The sequence below is a fragment of the Pelmatolapia mariae genome, linkage group LG14, assembly GCF_036321145.2.
Source record: "Pelmatolapia mariae isolate MD_Pm_ZW linkage group LG14, Pm_UMD_F_2, whole genome shotgun sequence".
NCBI lineage: Eukaryota > Metazoa > Chordata > Actinopteri > Cichliformes > Cichlidae > Pelmatolapia > Pelmatolapia mariae.
Window position 1 is genome coordinate 28,904,119 of NC_086239.1, and position 23,791 is coordinate 28,927,909.

At 38.8% G+C, this 23,791-nt stretch overlaps 2 protein-coding genes across 3 annotated transcripts; both read right to left on the bottom strand.

Moving 5' to 3' along the window:
• Positions 1-132: 132 nt before the first annotated feature.
• Positions 133-14,894, bottom strand: LOC134640527 (dehydrogenase/reductase SDR family member 11-like). Of its 2 annotated transcripts, none has more exons than XM_063492388.1 (7): positions 14,647-14,888; positions 8,389-8,598; positions 8,010-8,104; positions 5,055-5,184; positions 4,826-4,918; positions 4,674-4,739; positions 133-237 (listed from the first exon to the last, which is right to left on the bottom strand). In XM_063492388.1, the coding sequence occupies exons 1-7, from the start codon at positions 14,776-14,778 to the stop codon at positions 220-222; spliced, it is 744 nt and encodes a 247-aa protein (XP_063348458.1). In that variant the 5' UTR covers positions 14,779-14,888; the 3' UTR covers positions 133-219. The 2 variants fall into 2 exon arrangements, with proteins under 2 accessions (XP_063348458.1, XP_063348459.1); XM_063492389.1 differs by lacking the exon at positions 133-237 and adding an exon at positions 644-4,559 and having other exon boundaries at positions 14,647-14,894.
• Positions 14,895-15,689: 795 nt separating this feature from the next.
• Positions 15,690-21,037, bottom strand: LOC134641125 (dehydrogenase/reductase SDR family member 11-like). Its single transcript, XM_063493356.1, has 7 exons — positions 20,792-21,037; positions 19,538-19,747; positions 19,330-19,424; positions 18,230-18,359; positions 18,037-18,129; positions 17,888-17,953; positions 15,690-17,015 (listed from the first exon to the last, which is right to left on the bottom strand). Exons 1-7 carry the CDS (start codon positions 20,921-20,923, stop codon positions 16,986-16,988), a joined length of 756 nt encoding a protein of 251 aa, XP_063349426.1. The 5' UTR covers positions 20,924-21,037; the 3' UTR covers positions 15,690-16,985.
• Between the last annotated feature and the right edge of the window lie 2,754 nt (positions 21,038-23,791).

Below are 23,791 nucleotides of genomic sequence, written 5' to 3' on the forward strand. Positions count from 1 at the left end.
TATGAAGAGGGCGTGAGTGACGAGTGTCCTGTGATATGAAGCATTTATATAAACAACTCAAACATAACTCCAGGCTCCCTTTGCTCTCAAACAAAGTTCCAATTCTCCGCCCAATCGACCACTTTTCGCCTACTTTGAGAGACACCGAGGCTGCAGCACTGTAGCACAGCTGAACTCCTCCTCCTGAGTGTACTCTGGTGCCACTCTATGTCCCACGCTCTAAAACGCGTCTGTGTGCTGCATTAAAGTCAGGTGCAAACATAGGAAAACAGATAAATCAGCTCTGTTGTTGTAATTAAATACTTCAAGAGAATTCAGATTGCTCAAATTGATCAAAAGCAAGTAAAACTTCGACTTAAATTTAATTTCACTTTTAAGAGTCACATCTAGTATTAGTATTTATTTCAGCACTGGCTAGACATTCCTTTGCATCATCTAATGTGCTTCTACTTTGAAACGGACACAGGAAAAGTTGAGTTTATATATAACGATAAAGATGGATGGATTTGTGCTAATATTTTTAGGATTGTTTTGTTCACTTATTTGCAGGTATTAGTAATGTGGAATGGACATTATAGAAATATATTTGAGCTATTTTACCACTGATTTATGTATCCCCCCCCACCCTCCACCCAATTTCACTATTAAGCTAAATATATTACTATTTTAGCAATACTTTTTTGATACTGAAATATATATTTTCACACTTGAGGTTTAATGTTTTTAACAAACATCCTTGAAATGCAATGAGATAGTAAAGTACAACAAAGTTCTTCCCCAAATAATTATTTGATTAATTCATACCTTAGTAAATGTCTATAACAACTTCATAAAACTGTTTAATGACAAGTTAAAATCATCTTCATAAATGTAGTAAAGAAGTAAAACATTTTCAGTACATTATTTGACAGGGTGTAGTTATATAAGGGCTGCTCTGTCGCTTGCACCAGCTTTATCGGGATTGTCCTTGTAGAGTCATGGAGCAAATTCAGTCTCCACTAAACCAGAAAAAACGCACTGCAAAAAAGAGGGGATACTGAGGAAACTCGCAACAGTTGTGCAGGTGTCTCACAGAAACTGAGATTATGTGATTAATGTATGTGAGAGTGGGAAACTACACGATGTCCAGACTTGTTGCAGAAGAATGCGATTTACACTGCTAACATTTAACTGCTAACCAGATCTAAGGGGCCACCATGACCATGACCCAGCTGCTGGTTTTTCCATTTAGCAGAGGCACTAATTGAACAAAGCCAGCTTTGTATTGTAATGTAATGTATTTTATACTTAAAATGATAAGTAGTCTTAGAGGTGTCTGTGTCAGAAATGCTCCTCAGATCAGCCTTTAGGACTGCATAGGACCTTTGTGTACGTAAAGTTATTGTAAGTAAACAGATTATAGCTTTGAGTTTGTATATCACATAAAACAGATTTCTGTAGCTGAATGACAAGAATGAGGGCAGCTGTTCCCCCCCAAATAGAAGATGGCTGTGGGCTGATCCTGTCCAAGAAAGACAAGATCAAGAGCATTAACTAATCATAATCTTAAATTAAAATATGACATGGGGGCAGTGTTGGGAAGGTTACTTTTAAAATGTATTCCACTACAGATTACATGCCCCAAAATGTATTTTGTAACGTATTCTGTTACGTTACTCAATGAGAGTAACGTATTCTGAATACTTTGGATTACTTAATATATTATCATGCTTTTTTTAAACTAATGAATGTACTATTGCTGTGTGATTTATTACTATTACTGAAGGCTACTCGCCATACCAATACCAACTAGATTTTTAAATCTTAATATAAAATGAGTAACAGTAGGGTGGACATTAGGTAAGGCTGCACTTTTTGCAGCGATCTCGTATAGAAAACTATTCCGCGTGTATATAAAACAGGTCCGCGGCTCTGGCTAGTACGTAGCGTTCCGTGTCGGGCTCGTAGCCGAAAAATAGCTTTACTTTGTTGTCCGGGTCAACTTTGCTTGCAAGAGACAGAGAGAGGCGTTGAAAGGCTGCTCCAGCGGAACTTATTGTTTTGGAGGAAAACACGAACACAGTGTACAGTCGAGTCTTAATAGCTTACTTACAACTGGGCTCGTCAGGCACTCTTTTTGGCTGCAGTGGTTATTATTATATTTACATGCTTCCAGCTCCTGTTTCTGCTCGGTGACAAGTTGTACTTTTCCACTGCCCTTTTTCTCCCTCCCTCGCTCACAGACACATAACGGGTATGGCAGTCCATTCTCCCTGCAGCACGGACTACACTGCCCATGAGGCTACATTCTTTAGGGCTATGCCTGTAACACTCTGCTATTGCCTTCATATTAAATCATTAAAAAAAATATTTCTTCACGTCATTATGAGACGCGAGATTGAGACACAGGCATTTGAGCCTCTTAATGCGTGTTTTATTTGGGTTTCCACCGGTGTGGAATTACCAAAAATAGAGAGCCTAACATATGAAACAGGAAAAGACCGCCGTGTAATCCCTTTATTTCAATAAAGAAACTGTATTCTAAATACCACCCTTTTAAACGGTAACTAACGGAATACAGTTACTTATATTTTGTATTTTAAATAAGTAACGGCGTACATGTATTCCGTTACTCCCCAACACTGCATGGGGGATACAGATTCTGGCAGTGTGGAATGAAATAAGAAACCTGATGTTAGAACAGACACTGTGTTCATTGAAGAGAATGTAAGATAAACAGGTTGTGTGTCTAGTGTGGATGCTAAAAGGGTTGCAAGCCCCAAATGATTCATCCCCCTGCTGTATTTAGGTTTAAAGTAAAATTCTGACTGGAAGTAATCTCAACATTTTGCTGGACATAGTAGTGGTAGACAAGAAGAAAAAGACAGCCATAGTGATAGACGTAGCGATACGGGATGACAACATCATCAGGAAGAAGGCACACGCTAGAGAAGCTAGAGAAGAGCTCGAGAAGATGTAGAGGGTGGAGCTAACAGTGGTCCCAGTGGTAATCGGAGCACTTGGTGCAGTGACCCCCAAGCTAGGCGAGTAGCTCCAGCAGATCCCGGGAACAATATGAGAGACCTCTGTTCAGAAGAGCACAGTCCTAGAAGAGCGCACCTTCAAGCTCCCAGGGTCTGGTAGAGGACCCGAGCTTTAAGGATAGACTACCCGCAGGAGAGAGAGGGGATTTAAAAAAAAAAAAAAAAATGAAGTCTAGTTACAGAGTTTCAAAAAAGATGACATTTGTTTATGCCACAGCATTTTAATCAAGTCCAGGTCTGGACTCGATCATTGCAATACCTTAATTCTTTTCTCTTTCAGTCATTCTGTTGTGGACTCGCTGATCATAAATCAACCCGTTGCGTGACCCAGTTTCAGCCAAGCTTTAAGCAGTCAAACTGATGACCTCACCTTTGTCTCTAGAATATTTTGGTATAGGGAGGGGCTCACAGTCAACTCAATGACTGCAAAGTGCCCAGCTCTTGTGGATGCAAAACAAGTCAAACCATCACCCCTGCACCACTGTGCTGACAGTCGATGTGAGGTGTTTGGTTTTTGCCAAATGTGGTGCTGCGGATTACAGCCAAACATCTCCACTTTGCTCGCTGTCCAAAGGGCATTGCTCCAGAAGTCTTGTGATTGGCTCAGATCTAACTTTGCAGGAGAAAATGACCCAAATGTAGACTGCTGGGATGCACTTGGAATAAACAAAATGTGCGCCTTTATTGTGGCTGACCCAGAATATGAATAACTAAACACACAAGAAACCAGCAGGAAGCACATTAGGAACAAAGCGAGCTGGAACACAGTGTGACACAACAGAGCACACAAGCAAACCGAGGACATGGGAAAACAAAACGGAAGGCAAAGCACAAGAGACAACTCCCAAAGTAAAGCCGAAAGTAACCAACTAGACACGGCGCTGTGACAAAAACACACAGCACAGAGAAACATATGGGAGGCTACAGTCAACTAAAACACAAAGAATCCACCTCTAAGACGACTTATCATTTTAAATATAAAACAGAATGTACAATGCTGGAATACTGACAGAAACAAAAATAATGAAACTCAGGCAATTAGTAATCAAAACCACAGCTTAAGAATAACAATGAGTCAGTAGGTTCACCATTTTATTTAATTATTTACATGTATTTGTGATGTGTCACTTATTAATATTACATAAATATATTTACTATTTATTTTTGCATTTTGTTTTTCTAAAATTTGTACAATTATCTTGCTATACCTCATTAATACTACTAATGCTTAATTTTTCAAGTACATTTATACTTAAGGTTCAGACATGGTTTTTAAACCATTAAGGTTTTATCAAAAATCAGACACCCCTTAATGCAATTAAAAAAAGAAATGCAACAAATTTCCCCTGAAGATTGTTTTTTATTTTATACATTTGTGAAAAATAAAATCACCATAAAATTGTTTCATGATCGTATCAAGTCATTATCTTTTAAAATTTTGTAAAGAAGTGAAATTTGTCATTGTATAGTTTGAGAGGGTCTCGTGGTGCAGCTCTAAGACACCTGCTCTGTCCCTCGCATCTGAATGTCTCCAATCTGAAACAAAAGTTACGTGAACGTTGTCTTATTATGAGTCAAAGTTAAAATGTAAAACAGGAAAGTCTTAATAAGACACAATAACAGGCATAAAAACAAGAGCGAAGCACAAACCTGAACATGAGGAGGGGCACTGAGCACATATACAACAGAACTGGCAACATCTTTTGCTTCCAGAGGCTGTCAGAGAAGTGAAAAGTGACTGAATACTCTTTACTTGAGTAATCATATTAACGATACTTTAATTGTAGGAATGATCCCTTTACCTTATATTCTGAGTATAGACCGGCAGCCTTATCGGGATCATCCTTGAAGAGCCGTTGACCAAATTCAGTCTCCACTAAACCAGGAGAAATGCTCTGCAAAAAAAAAAAAAAAAAAGATCATGAGGGAACTCCTGGAAGTACTGTTTATGTGTCTCATAGCAACTGTTACTAGCATTATGAATTATACTAGCACTTTATGACCTGGTTACGGTGTATTTTAAAGCCTTACCGTGGCTCGGATATGAGTTTTTTCTGCACGCAGTTCCTGCCTCAGGCCCTCAGTCAGAGCGGTTACAGCGAACTTGGTGGCGGTGTAGAAATGCGTAGTTGCACTGGGAAGCACACGATGACCGGACATACTGCAACATCAAACAGATTACAAACCTGAGCAGGTCAGCAGAAACAACATTAAAAGTTCTTCTCTTAAAAGGCAAGTCTGACTGAATGATGCAAGAACTTCTGTGGCACACAGAAGCTGAGGTCCAAAGCTGCAAAAACTGTTCTATACTCAAAGAATTAAGTCCAAAATCTGGATTTAATATTTTGATACCGATTTCCAGTCTAAAATTTCCTTCAGCTTTCATATTAGTTTGGGTTCTGGTTGGCCAAAATAATTGGAGATGTCACTTTATTTAGCACAGTTTTATGAACATTTTAACATTTTATGGTTTATCCTGCAGATGAATAAACACTGGCCTCAGTGAGGTCTTTAAAATCTGGACTCAGTTATTTTGCAAATGTGTAAATGTTGTAATAACAGGCATTTTGTCAAAGCAAAATGATGGCTGTTTCAGTGCAAAAAAGGTTCGATCCCTACAGAAAACAGAAATCGTTCAGGTGTTAGGGCTGTTCGATATAACGATATATATCGGCTGATGATATGAAAACGTCTATCGTTTCATATTACGCTATCGTTTGTTTCATGGTGTCAAAATAAACTGTTTACGGCAATATTTTTTCATCATTTTGATGCTCACTGTAGTGAGCATGCTATATTGCTATATTAATTTCTTAAAGTTCTCTCTTTCTCTTATATTTAAAATAACCACACTACGGACGGACAAGCGACTGTTTTTACATGTTGTTGTTAGCAGCTACGACGGTAAACCCAGTGTGTGGCTCCGTCATCCGCTTGTTTATTTTCCACATAAACCTTTTACAATAAAGCTCAAGATCCTGTTGAGATTTTTCAAAATAAACTGAAATGATGACAAACAGAAAGACCACTCAAAACAAATTGAGGACCTTACTTCTAAACGAGGGGTTACCTCTGTAGCATGGACATGGTTTGGTTATGAAAAGTCTGACATGGACCAGAAAACTGTACTATGCAAATTATGCAGGAAACCGGTCCCCACCTCAGACTCAAACACGGCAAACCTCTTTAACCACCTACGCAAGAATCACGTAAAAGATTATGGAGAGAGCCGTCAGGTGCTTAAAATAAACCTTAGACTCAAACGTTAAAAAACAGGCTTTTCCCAGCAACACGCCATGTAATAAATACTCAAAATGAAAATGGCGGCCGTTACAACTTGTGTCTAAAAATGTATTGCTTCATGCATCGGTCAAAACACTCGACTCCAGGTACACGACGCCTAGCTGAAGACACTTCACGCAAGTCGAGTTCCCCGAGATTCACAGAAATTACAGAAAACGTAAAATTTTTGTGATATATATTGTTGTCAGGATGATAAATGTCTTATATGAGATATGAGAGATATGGGATAGAGATTTTGGTCATTGCACAGCCCTATTAGGTGTTACATAAGAAACGGCGTCTGAGGTAAAATTCTGTCAATTCAAGCCTGCGAAGCTATGTGCTGTGGTGATGCAATGTGAAAAAAGGAGAAACACAACCTGGCTTCTTCAAAAATGATGCCTGCGTTTCATCTGAGTCAAGATTTCTGGATAACTGGAGAAGATTCCTCATTGAAAAGGGTGCCAGACGGGTTTTCTATGAAGCCAGATTAATGGCTTAGCGAACTGAGGCTTGAGCATAAAGGCACAATTTTCTCTCTAACTTGGCCAAATAACCACAGAAAGAGCAGGTTATGTTCTGAGTTTTCATCTAAAAATTGACTGGTAGCACCATGCTTTAGTTGATTTCTTTCTTTTCTTTTTTTTTTTTTAATTCATAGCATGTTTTAAGTGAAATACAGATTCTCTGCTGGGGGAAAATGTTTTATATGTCCAAGTTTTTAAGCTGAACTTTATGAAAACCAATCAAGGAAGCATTGCATTGTCATGGGAATGTACATGTATTAGTTTGCTGATTTGTTATTAACTTTGATTCTGCTGGAAGTGCAGCAGAACGCACACCAAGAATCTTTGTTCAAGCAATCAAATTAGTTTCCCTTTGATATATTGACAACATAAAGAAATTTCCATGTCTCCTGTGTTAGCCTGTGGGACAATAGGCGGCACCAAGAGGGAACTCAATGATAAAATAATTTAATTAAACTGAAATGTTTATTTTACTGCTCTTTGTGCCAAATCCCAACATTTGCAGCAATATGCTTTTGTCTTATATGGAAGTGTTGCATTTTGCTGGTATAGATTTTTTTTTTCTTTAGCAATTTTTAATCACTATTTTAACATTAAATGGTAAATGGCCTGTATTTATATAGCGCTTTACTAGTCCCTAAGGACCCCAAAGCGCTTTACATATCCAGTCATCCACCCATTCACACACACATTCACACACTTCTTACACTTATCGTCAACAAAACGCCTGTTTTTAAGTAAGTGTGCTCAGTGCATGAAGCAGAAAGTCCCACTCAACAGAGAAAGTTGATAATCACCATTGTGACAACCGTTACTTCCATAATGGGGCTTTAGGTTTTGCTGAGCCAGCTAATCTAAAGAAAGCCTGGCTGTGTTGAACTTCATCCGTAATACATCCCTCAGCACAACTGCACTGACAGGCAGCATTGTGTAAACTTATCTGGCTTGAATGTGATGAAGTTCATTATAATGTAAAAGTCCTGCCCTCCTTTCACTTGTTTTCTTTCGATGTTAGAAAATGTCGGCCATTTAAAAATAAAAAATTGTGCAGTGTTGCAAAATTAATATCATATTCACAATCTGAATAGAGAACATGCGAACATGAAAACATATGTGTGTTCTTATTAATTCAGCAGTTTTTCACTTCAGAAGCTTGCACAAGCAAATAAAAATGCACCTGTTTAGGTTTATGATGTGGCCATCATCCACGTTTCTCTCTTTCATTGACTGATACGCCTCACGCGTGCAAATACTCAACCCAAGGATGTTCACCTGCAAGAAAACAAACAGAAATCTTGCACAACAACAAGGGGTACCAAAGGTTTTTAAGCAACTTTGAATTCTGTTTAAAACTGTTTGAAAGTGTTAATGTTTAAACAATACCACAGCAGTAAAATCACTGATGGGTGACCTTTGTCACATTTGTTATTTCAGTTCAATGTTTTACTTGAAAACCACTCACCCTACCCAATTTCCTTCGGGGTCAACCTTCAGGATCAATAAAGTTTTATTGAATTGAATGTCACATCAATGTAAACCAAGATCTGAGCTCTTACATCCATCATGTTCTTCCAGCCGCTGGTTTTGCCACTTAGCAGCGGCTCTGGGTGAGCCAAGCCGGCGTTGTTGATGCACACGTCCACACCTTTGTGCTGCTCTTTGATCGCTGCAAACATGGCCAGAATCTCCTCCTCTTTGCTCAAGTCACACTTGAAAGGCACCAAAACACCAGGGTGACCGGCACTCTGACACTCTGCTGCCAGTTTCTGAAACCAAACAGGAAACACTTCAGAATCCCATCTGTGTTTAATGTATGTAAAAATCGTTCAAATGTTAGATTTATATAAAGTTAGTCCAAATAAATAGATTTGAGTTTTCACTTTGCATATCACCACAAAGAGCAGTGCATACCATCTATAAACAGTAAGCTTACGGATCTGTGTTCAGATGTTATGCCAACTTGAATCTCTGCCATCTGAATAATCATTGGCCAAAGTCTTAAGGTAAAATAAATTGCACAAATGCCATTTTAACATAAAACTGTCGTCATATTCTGTGTTTCTCATATAATATCACTTTCTGTTGAAAGTAGCATGAGTGACAGTTAGTTGGAATTATTTTGTGCGCAAGCTGTTTAACAAGACGACTAAAGTGTTGTAGAGTAGAAAAGCGCTATACAAGAAGCCAGCCTCCAATTCCAGCATTGCAGTCAAGCCAGCCTCCAGTTTGTTTTCTGTTCCCCGTCTATTCAAAGTATTACGGGAATGGATGTGGAAACCGGATTTCAAAATAAAAGCCAACTTCGAGTGAATTATCAGATATTTTGAGAACATGATAACATATAATTTAGGCTTGTTCACTATTAGCGCCCTGTCAATATCAAGGCCATCTTACTTTGGATTTCAAAGTAAAAGCCCTGTGAATTTTCATTTTTGAACTACTCTTTCAATGACTTCAGAATGCTCTTAAAAGCAAAAGTCATATTTCCAAAGAGTAGTTGCATTTTGTATCATCACTATCCAACCACAGCAATTTGAAATTGCCCATATTTCACCGACTCTTTTAATGACTTCAAAATGCTCTAAAATGGAAAATTCCTGTTTCCACAGGGTAATTCCACTTTAGATCAACAGTATACAACCCCACAGTGATACCATGTCAGGATCAAGTCATTCTGATCTTGCCTTCCAAAATAAAGGCCTTTTCAAATTGTCCATAATTGTCCTAACTTTCAGTGATTTCAAAATGCTCTAAAATGGAAAATTCCTGTTTCCACAGGGTAATTCCATTTTAGATCAACAGTATACAACCCCACAGTGATACCATATCAATATCAAGTCATTCTGATTTTGCTTTCAAAAATAAAAGCCTTTTCAAATTGCCCATATACGACCGACTCTTTTAATGATTTCAAAATGCTCTAAAATGGGAAATTGCTGTTTCCACAGGGTAATTCCACTTTAGATCAACAGTATACAACCCCACAGTGATACCATACCAATATCAAGTCATTCTGATGTTGCCTTCCAAAATAAAGGCCTTTTCAAATTGCCCATAATTGACCGACTCTTTTAATGATTTCAAAATGCTCTAAAATGGGAAATTGCTGTTTCCACACGGTAATTCCACTTTAGATCAACAGTATCCAACCCCACAGTGATACCATGTCAAGATCAAGTCACTCTGATTTTGCCTTCCAAAAAAAAAAGCCTTTTCAAATTGCCCGTAGAACCTACTCTTTTAATGATTTCGAAATGCTCTTAAATTGAAATTTGCTATTTCCACAAGATGAATCCATGTTAGGTCAAACGTATCCAACCCCACTATGATACCATATCAATTTTGAGTCAGGCTGATTTTGCTTTCCAGTATAAAAGACTTTTCAAATTGACCATAAAAGATATACTCTTTTAACGATTTCAAAATGCTCTTAAATTAAAATATGCTGATTCCACAGGATAATTCCACTTTAGATCAACAGTATCCAACCCGACAGTAAAACCATGTAAATTTCAAGTTGGTCTGATTTTGCCTCTCAAATTAATGGCCCATCGAATTTGCCCATATGTGATATACTCTTTCAATTATTTCAGAATGTTTTAAAAATGAAAACTGCTGTTTCCACTGGATAATTTCACTCAAGATCGACAGTGTACACTATCACAGGGATATCAAGTCAATTTCAAGTCGCCTTGATTTTGCCTTTCAAAGTAATGGCCTGTTGAAATTGCCCATGTATGACCCACTCTTTCACTGACTTCAGAATCCCATTAAAAGCAAAGTTGCTGTTTCCACAAGATCATTTCACTCTACATTGACAGTATACAACCCCACAGATTTATCACATCAATATCGTAATTATAATTGTTTATTTGGTACTTTTAATAATTAAACGCGGATGCTGTTAACAGGACAATTACTATTTCCACTAAGTAATTGGAGTTCATGCAAACCATACACAACCTCTACAGTGGTAACATCTCAATCTCAAATCAATCTCTTTTGCATTTCAGAGTAAAAGCCTTTAGGAGCTTGTCTTTCCATAACTTCAGAATGGCATTAAATGGAAAGTTCCAGCTTCCACGAATTAATACCAGTTCATGCCAACACACATCATTGCATATAATCTAACAGTGGAGTTGGTGACCATACTTTTTGGTGACTTCAGAATGCTGTTAAATAGAAAATCCCTGTTCCTATGGACTAATTTTTCTCTAAATCAATAATATACTCCCTCAAAGTTGTACACTGTGAAAATCAAGTCTTTCTTATTTTGGATTTAAAAATAATTGCCCTGGAAATGTTTTACAAGCTGTTTTGTAATTTCTTTATTTTCTGGGAAAACTGAGGATCAAAGATATGAAAGGGCAAAGCCACTGATATTCAATAACTAATACAATATCAGTGCCTGGAGCTCAAATGTCAGTAAAAAGGCATGATGGATGCACAGGAATTAATAAAGATCATTACTGGGATTAAGGGGACAGGCAACCAGTCAGCAGCCTTAATATACAGTATATGAGGTTTATAAAATTCTCAAAAGGATTCAGTTTGCAGCTCTCCATTTCCTCTTCCACACCAAGCAATGGTCTTCAAACATCACTAAGCCTTTGATTATTTAATCATGTGTTGATCCTTTTCCTTGACTGTATTTTGTGGCTTTAAACCTGACAAACACCCCCAACTTGACTATGACCTCTGGCCTGGTTATGCTACATACAACTTGAGAAACTAGACCAGGGCAAGGAAGGTTACAGGTGATGGTGGTATCAGCCAGTGTTCTCAGGACTAGCCCAGTAAAATCCACAATCTGTTTCTGAAGCCAGACAAGATGCTTGTGTTATGGAACTTATTTTGTCTGGCTCCTGTATTGATGAAGTCAACACCATCACGGTTTAAGAACCAGCCAAATGCCATCATGCGAGATGAAAGTGCCAGGGAGCCAAATTCTCATTTATCTGAGACTGCAATTTAAAACATCTACTGACTCACACCATGGCCAAGGCAATGTTGTTTTCAGCAAGTATCTGGTTAGACACCATGTTTCGAAAGCCTTTGGTAATTGTGTTATGTTTGAATTTTGAAGCCGAATATTACAGGTCACCATGGCATTATGATTTTAGTTTAGCTAATTGATTCGTGTGATCTAGTGTCATAGATAAATATATAGATAAAAGATAAATAGCAATAGCAATGGACTGGAACAAAATCTCTAGTGTTTCCAAACAATACTGCTTCATGTAAACATGTATAAAATGAAAATGTTGAAAAGGTCCTTAAAAAGAAGTCTAATATTAATTTCTGCAACTGAAGAATTTTATAAATACTGTAGAATCAGTTAGCTTCATCCATCCATTCTCTTCCACTTATACTATCCAGGGATGTGGGGGGTGCTGGAGCATATCCCAGGGAGACGCAGGGTACATATAGCCAGAGGCAAGGTACACCCTGGACAGGTCGCCAGTCTGTTGCAGGGCTAACACACAGAGACAGACAATCATTTGCGCTCACATTCACACCTATGGGCAGTTTGGATTAATCAATTAACCTATCCCCACAAACTGCATGTCTTTGGACTGTGGGAGGAAAATGGAGAGGAAAATGAAAACCAACGCAAACACGGGGAGAACATGCAAACTTCACACAGAAAGACCCCGGCCTGATGGTGGAATTGAACTCAGGACCTTCTTGCTGTGAGGCAACAGTGCTAACCAAGCACATGGTAAAGTAAAATTTTTAGCTGTTAAATCAGCTCTAGTGCATATGATTACAAAGTTAAAAATTTGAATATAGAGAAAACAGAGCTGGTTCGACAGAAACAACACAACTTTGTCAGGTTCGGGAACAGCATTTCTGGAACATTACTGAGCAGCATGGGGGCTTTTCAATTCTCATACAAATAGCAGATGAGCTATGAATTTTTCTCTGTGATCAGAAAAATTATTGTAATTATTGTTTTTGTATGGAAGGCATTGTCTGGCACCTCTGGTTTTTTATAAAAACTGTTCCGACTCCACTGTTATTATAGATTATATGCAATGATATGTGTTGGCATGAACTGGTATTAATTCGTGGAAGCTGGAACTTTCCATTTAATGCCATTCTGAAGTTATGGAAAGACAAGCTCCTAAAGGCTTTTACTCTGAAATGCAAAAGAGATTGATTTGAGATTGAGATGTTACCACTGTAGGGGTTGTGTATGGTTTGCATGAACTCCAATTACTTAGTGGAAATAGTAATTGTCCTGTTAACAGCATCTGCGTTTAATTATTAAAAGTACCAAATAAACAATTATAATTACGATATTGATGTGATAAATCTGTGGGGTTGTATACTGTCAATGTAGAGTGAAATGATCTTGTGGAAACAGCAACTTTGCTTTTAATGGGATTCTGAAGTCAGTGAAAGAGTGGGTCATACATGGGCAATTTCAACGGGCCATTACTTTGAAAGTCAAAATCAAGGCGACTTGAAATTGACTTGATATCCCTGTGATAGTGTACACTGTCGATCTTGAGTGAAATTATCCCGTGGAAACAGCAATTTTCATTTTTAAAACATTCTGAAATAATTGAAAGAGTATATCACATATGGGCAAATTCGATGGGCCATTAATTTGAAAGGCAAAATCAGACCAACTTGAAATTTACATGGTTTTACTGTCGGGTTGGATACTGTTGATCTAAAGTGGAATTATCCTGTGGAATCAGCATATTTTAATTTAAGAGCATTTTGAAATCGTTAAAAGAGTATATCTTTTATGGTCAATTTCAAAAGTCTTTTATACTGGAAAGCAAAATCAGCCTGACTCAAAATTGATATGGTATCATAGTGGGGTTGGATACGTTTGACCTAACATGGATTCATCTTGTGGAAATAGCAAATTTCAATTTAAGAGCATTTTGAAATCATTAAAAGAGTAGGTTCTACGGGCAATTTGAAAAGGCCTTTATTTTGGAAGGCAACATCAGAATGACTTGATCTTGACATGGTATCACTGTGGGGTTGTATACTGTTGATCTAAAGTGGAACTACCCTGTGGAAACAGGAATTTTCCATTTTAGAGCATTTTGAAATCACTGAAAGTTAGGTCAATTATGGACAATTTGAAAAGGCCTTTATTTTGGAAGGCAACATCAGAATGACTTGATATTGATATGGTATCACTGTGGGGTTGTATACTGTTGATCTAAAGTGGAATTACCCTGTGGAAACAGGAATTTTCCATTTTAGAGCATTTTGAAATCGTTAAAAGAGTCGGTGAAATATGGGCCATTTGAAAAGGCTTTTATTTTTGAAAGCAAAATCAGAATAACTTGATATTGATATGGTATCACTGTGGGGTTGTATACTGTTGATCTAAAGTGAAATTACCCTGTGGAAACAAGAACTTTCCATTTTTGAGCATTTTGAATCGTTAGAAGATTAAATCAAATATCTGCAATTTCAAAGGGCCATTATTTTGAAAGGTAAAATCATACTAAAGAAAAAAGCCTAAATTATATGTTATTATGTTCTTAACATATCTGTTAATTCACTCGAAGTTGGCTTTTATTTTGAAATCCGGTTTCCACATCCCTTCCCGTAATACTTTGAATACACAGGGAACAGAAAATAAACTGGAGGCTGGCTTGACTGCAAGTCTCGAACTGGAGGCTGGCTTGACACAAGTAGAACGAGCACAGTTAGCGTTTACCAAAGTGACACGGCTGCAAATTTTCTGCATAAAGCCAACAATAAACAGCAACATTTACTGTGCGGTTTACATTAAATTACTCTTTGCAGAAAGTTTGAGTTTCTATATCAGAGCAAACCTGAATCTTTCCGACGTCCCTGGCACAGCCCACCACTTTCATGCCGAGCCGGACTAACTCTACGGCTATAGCCGCCCCAATCCCGACTGAGGCTCCGGTCACCAGAGCCACTCTGCCCCGCCAGCGCTCCATGACAGCCCGGTAACTGCAACACACACGAAAACACCACAAGTATGAAGAAAGGGACGTTGAGCCTGCAGCACAGTGAGCCCTGGAAATGTCAAGCACCCGCGAACCGCAAACGTCGCACTATCAATACGTCATCCGTCTCGGCGTATGCGGCGTTCACGTAAATCAGTTGCAAACCGCAGAAAGCAGTAGTATCAGTTCTGTCACTGCGATTACATACTTCAACCGATCATAGCCTTACTCACATTTAATTGACAGTATCGCATATCTTTCACTTTACCTGAAGTTAAAACATATCAGCTACTAACAGAACAGACAGACCTTTCACAAATGAAACTCCCACTGCGTATTTGCTCCGTAAACTCAAAGATACGACGTAGAAGCCATGACTCAAAGTCTGTGCAACAGCAAACAAATAGTATGGCTTAAGTGGGAATGTATTCATGAAGTTTTAAGTCTCTGTGACCATAAGCATTACAGTTTATTTTGATAACTGCTTCACAATAATAACAACTGTCTCGCCACTGCTCCTTCAGGTCACCTCATCTGCCAGTAAGAGGCGCTAAAAAGACCGGCTGTTACACTGTGCTTGATTTAAGGTTACACAATATTTCTTAAGGGAGCGGAAACACCTAAACTTACCTTATTGTGCATTAAAGTCCAACTTTACGTTGTTAAAATTATTGTTTTTGTGTATTTACTCAGTGTGAATAAAACACAAACTATGTGGGCATTTTCTTTTTTAACATTTGGCTGGTCAGCCAGGGCTCTCTCGTGGGCTCACAAACATCAGCAAGTTCACCCTCTGAAGATCACAGAAGTTTTTCTGAAAGCTAAGTTATTTCAGGCTGAACTAAAGTGAGTATGTATAATAACAACTCAGAGGAGAACAACATATTTTCCTATAAATTATTTTTAATATATGTTAGTGAAAAATGTCAGTACAAACATTGTAGACAAAGTTATTTCAAGACTAGCTAAAGTCACCACGTTTCTAAAGCTAGCAAACGACTAAAACGTGTCAGCTGTTTATTTCAGGAGGTCACGGTGCAACTTCAAAGAGACCAATAAACTAACACTGATGGTAAAATCCTCTTTTCTCAACACTTGAATACAAATATGGTGAAAACTACTCACAACACATTTCATAAAGACCTCAAGCACAGTGCTTGAGATATGATAATTAAGGCTTGTTTTGCAGCCACAGGACCTCGGCACTTTGCAGTCACGAACTCCTCTGTATACTTAAGTATCCTACAGTGAAATGTGAGACAATCTGTCAACAACACAATGTTACAAAAAGAAAATCAAAATGCTGCAATGACCAGAAGAAAACCTGATTGAAATGCTGAGAGATGTGCAAAAAGGAGTGCCCACAGATCTCAATGGACTGAAGTGACCATCAAGAAGAGTGGGTCAAAATTTCTTTACAACAATGGGACAGATAAAATCATAGAGAAAATTAATTACTTCAAGTTATTGCTACTAAACATGCTTCAACAAGCTTACTTTATTTTTCAAGTATTAATTTTGCATTTTGGCTTAATCTTTGTTAAATAAATAATGACACTGCAAAATCTGAGATGTGTTGCTCACTGCATCCATCCATCCATCCATCTTCTTATCAGGAGCTGGGTTGTGTTAGCAGTAGTCTAAGCAGTCTTGATGCCCGAACCACCTCAACTGGCTTCTTTCGACCAAGTGGTAACAGTAACCTGATCCACAGCTCATCAGATGGACCAGGCAATTTCTCATTATGTTCTGATATGTGAAACGTTACAACTGAAGGAAGGCATAATTTCTTTTTCACATGAATGCAGGCGTGCTTGATCCAACAGCATGAGGACACTTCATCCCTTATTCCACAAAATGTAGACCAGCAAGACCAGGGATAAAGACTCTGAGGAAATGTAGTGGTGGGCAAATGGCTACACCCTGCAGCAAAGACCTGCTTATGCACTTCATGAAAACTGTGAGAGCTGAGCTGCTTTTGCACTCATCTTCCAAAATCGCAGGGGATTATTAATAGAGTAGAATAAGTTGGACTAAAAAGAAACTAAATTAAATGGTTAAATAAGCTATGATTAATCACTGCCATTGACTTTTACAAGCATTAAATGCAAAATGAAACTTTCTTCTTCTTTCAGCTACCCTAATGTGAAGGCAGGACTGGGCCCTTGCTCTGGGGTTGCCAGGAAAACAAACACCTGCTACACACCCTCAAAGTGAATGTCTCCAATCTGAAAGAAAAGTTATGTAAATGTTATTATATTGTGAGTAAACTGCTGATATTTAAAATGCAAAAAGAGCAAAGTTTCAGTAAAAATTCTAAGGAGCTTGGAAAGAAAGACTTGGAGACATTTCACCTCTCATCCAAGAAAATTCTTCAGTTTTAAGAAGAAATGGTGGAGAGTCCAAGATTTTACTCCCTAAGGGAGGCTGTCCTTTAAGAGGGCCGTTGACCCACTATTCATCATGTGCCTCATCACATGAGCCAGGGTGTGAAAAAGGATGTGGGCCATTATAAGCAGAGGTTTCGGGTGAACCTCACAACATGTGCGTGGACTTTAAGGCATCTGGGAGATGATCTCAAAACGGGAGACAGGTCTTGTTCTGTCGAGAAGACTCAGCTGTACATCTGCATCTAAAGAATAAAGGTCACTCTTTTGAAGATGCCAATGTTCACATTTTTGACAGAGAAGACAGATGCGTTGAAAGAGGAGTGATCTATGTGAACCACCATCCTTGAACAGAGGAGGGGGGGGGGGGGGGGGGGGGTCTTAGGACACCAACTGTCTGCCACCTATAATCTAGTTTTCAGATCCCCTCCCAGACGCCTTAACGCCCGCTTATGTCTTGTGTTTGTTGGTCTCAATAAGTAGGGCAATGTCTCATAATGGTTTCACCCGAAACCTCTGCTGATAATGACTCACAGCCTTTTTCACACCTTAGCTCATGCAATGATGCACATGATCAATAGTGGATCTTCAAGAAACTTAAAGAAGTCTAGTCGCTTTCCCTTCTAAGCTCCTTAAATTACCATGACCTGGATGACTGAGAACCTGCAGTGCCTTTAAATGAAAGAGCATGAAAATGAGAGTAAAGCACAAACCTGAACATGAGGAGGGGCACTGAGCACATATGTGACAGCACTGGCCACGTCTATTGCCTTCATAGGCTGTAAGAGAAGTGAAAAGTGATTAAATACTTTCTATCTGAGTAATCCTGTCAACAATACTTGAAGTGTAAGAGTATTTTTACCTTGACTGCAGCATATATACCAGCTGCTTTTTCGGGACTGTCATGGTAGAACCGTGACATAAATTCTGTCTCGACCACACTGGGAGAAATGCACTGCAACGAAGAGTGGATAAAGAGGGAACTTCAGGAAGTATCCTCAGGAAGAAAAAGTGGCGTTAAAATCCTTTGGAGCTGATTAGAGTGAAAGCCTTACTGTAGCTCGGATATGGGTGTTTTCTGCACGCAGCTCCTGCCTCAGGCCCTCAGTCAGTGCGGTCACAGTGTACTTGGTGGCAGAATAGAAATGTGCATCAGCCAACAAAAAGACTTGATGCCCACACAAGCTGCGACAGAAAAAGATTTCTAAGCTGTTAATCAGGTCAGCATCTATCAACTGATTTTGGTCTAATTTCAGCCCTTAGTACTAAAAGAAAAGGGAAAACGAAAGCCCACACATACATGTGAAAAAGAAAATACAATCTTTTTCAGTTTTAAGCCTTTAAATATTAGGACTTAGTACAACAATGACTTGGTCTTTAACATATTTTAAATTAGGTAAATACAGCCTCAGATGAACAACAACTGTTTGTCTTTGCCTCTTTTCAAAGTTAACTGAAAATGTTTTGGTTCTGAATTTCTGGTTGACCAATGAAAGCAATAATATGAAGACTGCTGGTCTTAGATGAGAGACCTGCATGTTGGACAAACTGCTGCTTGCTCTGCTTTTACTGCTCTGAGATCAGTTACCAGGTTTTCTCTTACTATCCACCTTAGTTTTCCAGGAAAATAAATAAATAATGGGCACTGTATTCCACTGGATCTTCCAGGATTTGGTATTGTGCGTGCTGGGTGAATGAAGCAGGGTTTCTGGGAAGGTAAAGGCTGTAGTAGTGTCATTTGACAATAAGCCTGTAATTACCTTTCAGAATATTGCAATTCTTTTTTTAATAAGTGGTACCAGATTCCTGCATGGTCTCTGGGCTACGTTTCTTGCCTGATTCAAAAGACCTTGGCAAGACAAAGGTCTAAATCAGGTCAGACCACACGAGGTCTCTTGTTTGGCTTTAATTAAGCAGATTTCTTTGTCACATTTTTATCTGAACAAAGACCTCATTATTGTTGATACCTCATGTGTCCTTCTACTGTTAGCCAAATGTTTGCTGTCTAAAAAGTCCACTGTGCAGTTATACCAAAGGAAGCTCATAATCAGAATCTGAATGGTGAGCACAGCTGTATTATAAGATATGGGAAAATGGATGATTAAACTAGCAGATCTATATGTCAAAAACTGTCCTTCACTAAATGAAACTGCACCTGTTCATGTTTATGATGTGTCCATCATCCACGTTTCGCTCTTTCATTGACTGATAAGCTTCACGTGCACAGATACTTAGTGCAAGAACGTTCACCTGTAAGGAAACTATTTGCATGAATGTTTCTTTGTTACACAGTAAACCAAAACAATGTTGCAGATTAAACCAAAGTGTTCTTTGTTTTCTTTTTTAAGCTAATGAGCTCTTACATCTATCATGTTCTTCCAGCTGCTGGTTTTGCCACTTAGCAGAGGTTCTGGATGAGATAAGCCAGCATTGTTGATGCACACGTCCACGCCTTTGTACTGCTCTTTAATTGCAGCAAACATAGACAGAATCTCCTCCTCGTTGGTCAAATCGCACTTGAAAGGCACCAAAACACCAGGGTGGCCGGCACTCTGACATTCTGCTGCCAGTTTCTGAAACCAAAAAGGAAACTCATTTCAAACTCCTGGTGTAGTATTGTGCTGCTGTTGACGCCAGTGTAAAATGCTTCAATTGTTGAGTCAGCAGACTGTTGGCAACTTTTAAGCATTATCCACCTAACTTAAAGACAATCTTCATCAGGGTTATTCAAAGCTCCTCTTTGGATGTGGGTACATGGTTAAAATGGTTGGTAAAAATATGTGTTTTGTGATAGACTGCTAGTAACAAAATGATACTAAAGACACAATTTAAAATGGGCTTTTTGTTAAGTTTGATGTTATGTGTAATCACACCACTGGCTCATTTAGGTGCTTTTTTAATGCCTGAATGATTCACAGACCTGTTTTGAGTGCCTTAAAAACCAAAATTATACAAAACCAACCATCAAACAAAACGATTCTGTTGAAAATGGTCAGGATTGGAATTGGAGTTTTTAAAAAGAGAGTCCAAAGAAAACCTTTTAAAGACTTTCAGATAGCCGGGAGAACAACCGTTCCACGTAGGACCACGTAAAAAAAATTAAAAGAAAGCCTGGCACCATGCAAACAAAAAAAATAAAGAAATGCGGTTCAAGACTTTCGCACAGTACTGTAAAATATAATTGAATTTTCCATTTAACCAAAGCAACAAACACACAAAAATGTGCCTTTTTTCAGTGTAGGACTAAACTAGCGTCAGCTGCTAATGAACCTGTTACACAAAATGTGATTTTAGTGCATTATAATGGATGGCGCGTGTAATTACATGATTACGGTAGTTGCTAAAAAAAACAAAAACAAGAAACAAACAAAAACAATTGAAAAACAAACAAACAGCAGACATAGGCTAACCAGCCCCCCCCCCCCCCCCCCCCCCCTTATTTTCTAAGTCTAATACAGCTGAAGAGCTTCTGTATATAAGTAATATTAAACATGTACTTTGTAATACGGTCAGTTTGCGTTTAATCACTTTGCACTTAGTTACAAAGTAACAGTTAGCTACACTTTGCGAAATACGTTAAATCCCTTCAGCAACGGAGTTTTCACTTCAGGACAAACCTCAATTTTCCCGACGTCCCTGGCGCAGCCCACCACTTTCATACCGAGTCGGACTAACTCTACGGCTACAGCCGCCCCAATCCCGACCGAGGCTCCGGTCACCAGAGCCACTCTGCCCCGCCAGCGCTCCATCACAGCCCGGACACCGGTAACCTGCTACACGCACGAAAGCACCACAAGTATAAAGAAGATAACTCCGAGTCTGCAGCACAGTGACCCCGAAGCTCTTAATGTATGTAGCCTATACATGAACGTCCTACGAGCCGAAATACGTCATACGTGTCTTTGCGGCATTCACGCCCCCTGCATGCCTCCCTAAAATTTTCACCAGAATGCTGAACCCCCTTCCCCCATCCCCAAATGACTGATCAACATCGAGGGTCTAGTTTTTCTATATGTATCGTATTCCTTTTTCTATTTTCTTCGGGAGAAAAGTTGAGGGGGATGGTTGACCGAAGTTGGGAGGTTTAATAATTACCTTGTTCCTTGAAGTACGATTTCAGTAACTCATCTGAATGACTCAGAACACATATCAACACTGCCAGGTCAAAGTTCTGGTTTATGTTGTATTAATACAGCTTCCTTTGTTTGAGTTACCCAGGGGGTTGGCTTCTCCTTTCTGGTTGGCAAAGACTGTGCCAAAGGACTGAGGTATTCTGAAGTACATTTTGAAGTACAGTGTATTTGCTGCAGTACGAAAATAATGAACAATCGCACTGTACTTCAGTGTTAAGTCTGGATGAGCATCCTGTTACTGCTTCAAAATATGTTAAAAAGGATGCTGAGAATGCCAGAAACATTTTCCACAAACCTCATCAAAGACCATTTTCTTTGAGAGTGTTGAGAATAGATTCCTTGATATAGGTCAGAGTTAAAGAGAATATAGTTTGTGATTGCTTGCAACATTATAATATTGTGGTTAATGAGTGTAAGAATACAAAATAGAAAATAGGCCTGTTATGGGAACAAAGAACTGAGGTGCAGGCCAGGAGGACAATCAACCCCCACCCCCAGGACAGTAGCAAGAGTTACTGAGGGTGAGGAGCAGACAAAGGGCAAACGGACACTACCATAAAAGCAGATGGGGGTCAGGGTGTCAGCAGCCTTGGCCCACTGTACTACTGTATTTCCATTGTGGGGGTGTTTACTGTAGAGGGGAGGAGACCAGAGGTTATAACTGTAACTGTTGTGTGGAGTTCTTTAGATCAGCCTTTAGCATAGGACTGCAGTGTGCTGATCTCCAGATGCATCTGTAAGAATAATGGGTAATAAAAGAATTGTGTAAAACATGGAAACATTTCAGCGTGATCTCTACCAGGACCAAAAGAATCGCAGAGACCGGCGTTGTCTCAACAGGAGATAAGAGCTGTCTGCTTTTTCACACATCTTCAAAAATCTTAGAGAGTCATTAATAGAGGAGGAAAGACTAGAGTCAGCTTTTCCACAGATCAGTGCAGTTGGCTTTCACAAGCACTGAATATAACCTGCAGTTAAGAAAACTCTTTTGTACTTACTGTGTTTGACTCAAAGGTTTTTTTTTAAAGTGCCAGTAGCCACTGTGTGTGTGTGTGTGTGTGTGTGTGTGTGTGTGTGTGTGTGTGTGTGTGTGTGTCTAAGCCTGATCTATATATTGAAGGTTCTAACAAGTTATCTATAGAACTAGATATGAACATCTCCATTGCAGTAAAACAACAATTAAAACTTAAAAATATCTAGCAATAAATATCTGTTAACCAAAACCAAGTTAACCAAGAGTGGTTATGGCTTTGAGAAGAAGAGAGCTAACGGCTGGATGAGTCTCCTTCGTTTTTCTTTTGCCTTCTAAGAATTCACTCAGTTTTTTTGTTTTTATGTTTCGTAATCAGAGGAAGTGGCCACACTACTTTAATGTGATCCTGGACTGGATGTCTTTTGCCAGAGTGAAAAACTCTTCCAGACCTGCCCTATGCTTTGAGCCAGAATGTCTTTGTTAAATAATCAAATACGTTTTATCTGAGCAATAAAAACAACACTACATGAACTGTATTTACCTTATATCAAATATAAACAGCAGTTCCTTTATCAGGATTGTTGCTGTTTTCATGTTTGTACAATCTAAATGGTGATCACAGCGATATTAATGCACGCTCAGGCAATCCGAAGGTGATTCTGTTTGTCTAAGTTTTGTGTTTCCAGTAGAAGCAGTTTCATCACTCATCCAAGTAACTTCTTCAGTCTCAGCTGAATGGCGATTTTCCCAGCCTCTTAGAAAGAATACTTCAGCTTCATGCTCGTTGATATACAAACAGTCATCATGACTACACATCAGTACTATTCACAGAGATGTGGGGAATGGCTCCAATCTCAGCACAAGATTGTGAAAATGTACACTCAGGCACCTTCTCAACAACAAACATTAGTATACTTTATTTTGCTTAGCAAGACCTTTCATAATATAACCTCATGTGATGTACAGATTCAGTAAAAACACATTTTACAGAAAACTGCAAAATGAAGTAAGACATTAAATGAGCTCTAAATTCTCCAGTTTATCAAGTGCCACTGAGAGTCCTTACCTTTAAATATAACATCTCTTATTTCTCCCGTCCTCTTTCTTACATCTTTCTCCATCTCTGAATGAAACTATCTCACATTCTTTTCTCTCCATGGAAATACAGCAGCGGGATCTTTAGCCAGCAAACACACTGCTTGACAACCTGCACAGAAACAATGTGTGTGTTTGCTGATATTTGTTGAACTGTGAGAAACTACCTGTCACTTATAAATCATTACTCCCTTGGTGTCCACTCCTCCTATGCAACACCAGCTGGATGCAAAAGTGTCATAACTACAACTTATGGAAATCTGCACCACACCAAAAACACTGATCTAGAGCAACGTGCTCCACTTCAAGCCTTCAGTATAGATCTGTAAATGATGCATAAATCATTTTTCTTTCTGTGTCTTTCATCTCTTCATATGTGACAAATAACAGCGATGGAAACACCAACACCAGACACC

Excerpts from the sequence above, each read along its gene's own strand:
- LOC134640527 (XM_063492389.1), bottom strand. The coding sequence starts at position 14,778 with ATGGAGCGCTGGCGGGGCAGAGTGGCTCTGGTGACCGGAGCCTCAGTC. Across the intron at positions 5,185-8,009 it reads CACATCATAAACCTAAACAG|TATGTCCGGTCATCGTGTGC; the intron begins GTGCATTTTTAT and ends TTGATGTTGCAG. Across the intron at positions 4,740-4,825 it reads GTCTATACTCAGAATATAAG|CCTCTGGAAGCAAAAGATGT; the intron begins GTAAAGGGATCA and ends CTTCTCTGACAG.
- LOC134641125 (XM_063493356.1), bottom strand. The coding sequence starts at position 20,923 with ATGGAGCGCTGGCGGGGCAGAGTGGCTCTGGTGACCGGAGCCTCGGTC. Across the intron at positions 18,360-19,329 it reads CACATCATAAACATGAACAG|CTTGTGTGGGCATCAAGTCT; the intron begins GTGCAGTTTCAT and ends TTTCTGTCGCAG. Across the intron at positions 18,130-18,229 it reads ACACCCATATCCGAGCTACA|TGCATTTCTCCCAGTGTGGT; the intron begins GTAAGGCTTTCA and ends TCTTCGTTGCAG.